This window comes from Gastrolobium bilobum, unplaced genomic scaffold, assembly GCF_033153095.1.
Source record: "Gastrolobium bilobum isolate Gb01-03AN ecotype WA unplaced genomic scaffold, APGP_CSIRO_Gbil_v1 utg141869, whole genome shotgun sequence".
In the NCBI taxonomy this organism is placed as follows: Eukaryota; Viridiplantae; Streptophyta; class Magnoliopsida; order Fabales; family Fabaceae; genus Gastrolobium; species Gastrolobium bilobum.
In genome coordinates this window covers 1-6,497 of record NW_026895944.1, presented here as the reverse complement: position 1 = coordinate 6,497, position 6,497 = coordinate 1, and the positions used below count along the sequence as shown (strand labels likewise).

Sequence of the window (6,497 nt, the reverse complement as noted above, 5' to 3'; positions counted from 1 at the left end):
TGATTTTTATGGAGGATTTGAATTGATTTTCAACATAGGTAGTAAAGTGTTTTAAATTGTTTCGTGCCTCAGCTTTGTTCTTTAAAAGAATAGCCCATGTATTAATTGGAAAGGAAATGTAGTTTTGATTGTACTAGAAATGTAAGGTAATTTTCTTTGTTTTGAGAAATGACATATATCACAGGGATCTATTTTATTACATGAAATGAAAGGGAAGTAGATGGACATGGTCTTCATGACTGGTTCAGAAGGATGACCAAGTCTTTGGTGCCATATCAATGCATCATTGGAGTTCACTTTATTGCAGAAACTTTTCTTTACAGATCCTTCATGTGTCTTCAATATGTAGAGTCCATCTAATTGTTTAGCTGAACCAATCGTCTGGTTGGTTGATATCTGTTGGATGAAACAAGTTAAGTCATGAAAAAGAATGTAGGATTGGGTGTCTTGAAGAAGTTTGGTTACTGAAATCAAATTGACACGAAAGGATGGTACATAGAGAACATTTTTAAGAACTAAAGAATCAGAAATTCTTGCTGTGCCTGATTGTGTTGTGGTAATTTGAGTGCCATTTGGAAGTGTGATGTGTATGGGATTTATGGATTGGACACATGAAAGATTAGAGAAAATATATGTGATGTGATCTGTAGCTCCAGTGTCCAGAATCCAATGGTTTGATTTTATACCTGATACTGTGTTACCTATATTGAAAGCAGATGAGTGGGTTTGAATCATATTGGATGAGTGAGGCAGCTTTGATCTTTGTAGAAGTTCCAGAATTTCTTGATGTTGTTCTTTTGAGAAGGCAAGATTCAGAGATTCTGGTTCAGCTTCTGGATCAGTATTGTGTACACTATCATCAAATTCTAGTGAAACAAAGTTTGTAGCAGCAGCAGCAGCATATGGTCTTCTGGTTTGGTATCCTGGTGGAAATCCATGCTTGAGATAGCATGTTTCGATGGTATGGTTTGTTCTCTTGCAATATGTGCAAAACTTATTTCCACGACCTCTTCCTTGATTGAAACCTTGGCCTCTTCCTTGATTAAAACCTTGGCCTCTTCCTTGATTGAAACCTTGGTTGAAGTTCTGATTGAAATTTGGATGATATCGAGTCTGTCCTCTGTCTAGTTGTCCTCTGGAATTTTGTTGTTCAGCAATATTGATGAAAGATTGTGAATCTTGGACTCCTATTTTCAGGCGCCTTTCTTGCTGAAGAATCAATGAGAATACTTTGTTAACACATAGAAGAGGGTCTAATAGCATTACTTGAGCTCTCACATGTTCAAATTGGTCATTTAACCCTTTCAAGAATCTTATTACATAGTCCCTTTCACGAGTATCCTTTACTTGTGTTGCTGCTCCACATGCGCAAGATGGTAAAATTGGCTGTAAGCTTTCTAATTCATCCCATAAAATCTTTAATTGGGTGAAGTAATCTGAAACACATTTGTCTCCTTGCTGCAATTTGAAAATTTCATCTTGAAGATCAGAAATTCTAAACATATCAGTTTGAGCAAACCTGTCTTTCAAGTTGTTCCATATATCATCTGCTTTCTCCATCCAAAGCACTGATTGTGCAATGGATTCTGAGATGGATCGATTGAGCCAAGAAATTATCATAGTGTTACACCTTTCCCATGAACCAAATAGAGGACTGTCATCATCTGGTTTCTTGATTGTTCCATTAACAAAACCAAGCTTGTTCTTGGATAGGAGTGCCATACGCATTGATCTTTGCCATGTGTGGAAGTTCTTTCCATTCATTGAAGGAGATACTAAGACCAGCAATGGGCTTTCATTGGGATGTAGGTAATAAGGATTGGATTCTGGTGCTGGTGTTGTATTCTGGTTTGGTACTGCTCTTTGAGTTGGTGCTGATGCTGCATCTTCCATTTTCTTGATTGATGAAAAGAAAACAGAAAATTTCGAAAGGAAGAAGAAGGAAAATCTTTTGAGAAGAATTAGGAACAAGATAGGGTGAATACCAGAGCTCTAGATGAGCTCTGATACCATATTGAAAACTAGATAAAAGATGAAAAAGATTGAATGTATTGAATGAATTCTCAAGGTTACATTGCTGATATATATACAACAACAATCAAACTAAAGCACGGAAGCAAAGACTCTTTAACTGTAAATAACAGAAATAACTAACATCTAACTAACAGACTTCTAACTAACTGAATTAATTACAAGCTACTGTATATATTAACAAAAAGAACAAGAAGTTAAACGACGTTGCGCCCGGTGTAACACCCCGTAGTACTCCGGTTGTTAACATACATGATATTTAACATTCACAGCGGAAGACTTTATTTGAAAAGGAATAAAGCATCTTATAAAAATACGAGTAAACTTTTTCCAAAACATTTCATAAAAACATTTCTAAAAGCGTTCACGTCAGATACTGCGAAAGCGTAAATCTAAATATAAATCTACTAATTAGTCCCATGAGCCAGTATTAGTGGTCATTGACCATCAAGATATGACATCAAGTGTCATTCCTGACAGAATCTCACGGACAACATAATGGCTGTATTTCGGATAACTAGAAACTTGATTCTACACATACAGATAACCTAATTAATACAACAATTTAAACAGATAGCTTGCAAGTCCCACACGGACTGCAATCCCCTTAATGGGTCAATACAACTAATAAGGCTCCATGCCCAAATTAACTGAATACATGCATCAAGTCTATATTAATTCGAAGTATAAAAGTATCAGTAAATAATCCATGGCTCTAAGAATACTATCATGAGCCTAAATAAATACATACAATAATCTCCATAAAATAATTAAGCATGTTAACAAGTCTACATGCCCACATCAAATCTAAACATAATATAAAATCATCAGCTGCATCATCAACTACTCCAATGCGGGGGCCTTGCCCCTAGAAGCATCGCCACTACTCTGGGTACCTGAAATGATGTCCCCAAACGGGGTAAGATAATAACATCTCAGTAAGCTCAAGGTTCATAGAGGATCCTCTAACCCCTGAGCCCACTTCCTGCATAACAAGTCAGATATAAAGCATATAATACAGACATACAGCATAAACATAGCATCATCATATCATCCTTGTGTAACCCTAGGGTCAAAGCCATAGACGGTTACACATGTGTGACTTACAGGGTCAAGCCATAGACAGTCAACACAACCTCAGTATGAAATAGCTCCCAGAGTCAAGTCATAGGCAGCCTACATACCATGATCACTGGCCAGGATCCTCATAACATATATCATCAGTGCATCATCATAACCTCAAGATCATATAACATCTATATGAATGTGAATGAATGCACATATACATCATACCATATACTTCCATACAATATAACCATAATGCCCACCATCATGGTGGGGCCACAAGAGAGAGGAGTCAACTAGAACTAGGAGCTTACCTTAGGGAGCTTAGCACAAGCCCACACTCCAATATAATACGTATGCTCCAACAAAATCCTCAAGTGCACGGTTCTCTAGGCACACCTAGAGTAGGAACCATTCACATCATTAATTACATATTAATTAATCAAATCATATCCACAACTTAATCATTTAATGATTCCACTTTTCATACTCATATGCCAATAATATGCCCATTACAAGCCTAGACCAATTATTACTTATTACATATTTTAGTGCATTATTACAAGTCACTTTAATCTTCAATTACTTACATAGCTTAGAATCACATGCAAGGCTCACTTAGATTATTTTCAACTCATCCAAGTCATATTTATGATTATTATAAGTTACTAAGGGTTCCCCTAAGCCCACTTAGCTTAAATATCACTTTTACGGTTTTTCCATAACTGTACATGCTTCTGTTTTCTAGTTACTGGGCGTGACTCACTTGTTATAAAATTCTCATCTTTTAGTATGTTAATCTAGACTCAATTACCTTTCCAACAAGGTATCATATGCCTCATTTGAAGTTTCCTAGCTCCGGTTATCACCATTTGAAGTTGGACAAACAAAGCTGTTTGCCAACTCCGAACAGGGCCCTAAACATCCTTTACTATTTCTGCGATTATGGAAATTATACTAAATAAATTGCTCTAAAATTTTTATTCAGACAACTAGACACCTTTATCTTTAATTATACATATTATGAGCCTAATTTGAGTAATAATTGAGGGAGAAAAAATTCATGGAAGTGTCAGCCATGTACAGCGCCCCTGCACATGCCTCCCTGTGCAGTCCTCACTCAAACAAACATACAGAATGGAATATATCTTCAATTGATACCAAATTTTGACACCACGTAGATAACATCTCAATATTCAATTTGATATAAGGAAAATCCCTATATGACCTTTGTGGAGGAAGATATGCTCTCCTCAATTTTGCCTAAAAACTGGTTACTTAGCCTTAAATGTGTTTACTTAACAAACCTTAATTACTTTTGATTATAAATCCTAATTCACATTAATTCTTGGATTTTTCTATTATTAAGTCACATTATGAAATATCCTTAGTCCCATTATGTCATGATACTTAAATTTTACTAATTATTTAATTAGCGTACCTAAACCTTACTTTAGTCCAATTTTAGAGTTAAGTCCTTGATTACTTTTGTTAATTAATCTCTACCCTTAATTAATCACCTAATTCATCATCTCCTTAATTTTAACACAACTAAACCCTTATGTACTTTATGGGGCAGATTTGATTAGCTATATTAATTAGGATTTTTAGCCATTATTAATCATGATTAGTGAGTTTTACTTAGAGTTAACCCACCTAGTTAATCTTTCTAATCATTTTTCCACACTTAACAACTTACTCACATTTTTTTGTCATCAAACCCTATGCTTACATGATATGGCTGAAATGTTCATGGTCCATTTGTGAGTTCATAGTCATCTTTTTACATGAACATCACTCAAAGGTCCAAAGGTGGCACCTTTAGTCATCCAATCCATCATTCCATGGTTCCAAACACACACACACACACTTAAGAATCAACATCAAACCATGACATCATCAAATCATAACTTAAAAATTTGATTAGTAGGTCACAGATCCACTAACAGTTGTTTAATTGCACTGTAGTCTTTACCGATGTTTTTAACTGTACCCGTATTTCATAATCTTCTTAACTTTAACATTTTTGGTCTAATTATGACTTGTTAGGCATATATTGGTCTTTATTTCTATTTTCTTATCTTTTTCCTGTTCCGGGATTCTACCGGATGCTGCCACAGCAGTACAAAATACCCGGCAGAAGTGACTTTTCAAAAATACCCCAATATGGGTATCAATCTTCACCAAATCATATCCTAACCTCATTCATGATGTTTATATCATTAGATTAGCTCTCTAACTATAATTTGCTAACTTGGAGCTATTCTACTAACTGTTATTACGTCAGCAGTCAAATTTGACAAATGAAAATTCATCTGTGCATAATACCTCAATATAGGTATCAAAATTCTTATAATTTTATGCTCATTCCATTTATGACTATAAGGTCATCATTATAACCCTCTAATTTAAAAGTCATATAATTAGGGTTATTATACCCGGCACATGGAGAGAAAATAAATAAGTGTATTGTATTGATTCAAATAAGGTTGCTGGAGCCTGGAGACAAATTAATACCCGTATTTAAATAAATAAGTGTATTGTATTTATTCAAATAAGGTTGCTGGGGACAAATTAATACCCCTACGTTGATAAAACTGTTGGTCATAGATGAGGCAAGAATCAATTATCCTGATCTGTAGGTAGAAGTCCCAAAAACTAGTTTTTATTACTAATATTTAGACAAAAGTGGGCTCGTTCAAACAAAATCAAAAGCATGCAATAATTGACGTATGAAAGTTGAACAAGTGAGGATGCCAAATGTGTTAGATTTTTTTTAATATTATTTTTGAAAGGGGATTAAAATCCTAATTCTAAATCCGTCTTGAACTCCAAATTAGTTGGGAACCTATAAGATTACCGGAGGATAATGTTAAAAAAAACAAAAATCAGAAATTGCAACTTTTTATTAAAAAAAAAAACAAGTGTTAAGATCGATCTCTTTTTTGATTAATTTGAAAAAATTAATAAAATAAAATGAAAGATAAAAGCATTCCACATAATAAAAATATTTTATTTAACATTTATTATAACTAAAGAATTTTTATTTATTTCCAAAAAAAAAGAGAGCAAGTAATCTTGCCACGTCATATCCTTTGTAGGTTGTTCCTTTAGCCCCCATTTGATAATGGATCATGCTAGAATCCCAGAAAGTAGAAACAAGTGTTGGAGTCAATTCTTTGCCTCAGGTGCGTGGAGTATGGTTACATTTGGTTTGGAATATCACTCTATTCAATAAAAATAAAAGGGTTTGATGAAATAGTCATGGACTATCATATATTCGTATTAACAAAATTACTCTTATTAAATAGCTTAAGGCAGGTATTCTTATACTAGAATAAAAAAAATTATACCTAATTTTAATTTAGCCATTGATTTGCTTTGTATATATGACTTACATA

At 34.2% G+C, this 6,497-nt stretch overlaps 1 protein-coding gene across 1 annotated transcript; it reads right to left on the bottom strand.

The window, feature by feature from the left end:
* Positions 1-200: 200 nt before the first annotated feature.
* LOC133296911 (uncharacterized) lies at positions 201-1,893 on the bottom strand (the record flags this gene model as incomplete). The annotated part of the gene is made up of 2 exons (XM_061495956.1): positions 496-1,893; positions 201-396 (listed from the first exon to the last, which is right to left on the bottom strand). Coding segments are annotated over exons 1-2 (1,594 nt in total), but the record flags the coding sequence as incomplete, so codon positions are not given.
* Positions 1,894-6,497: the final 4,604 nt, after the last annotated feature.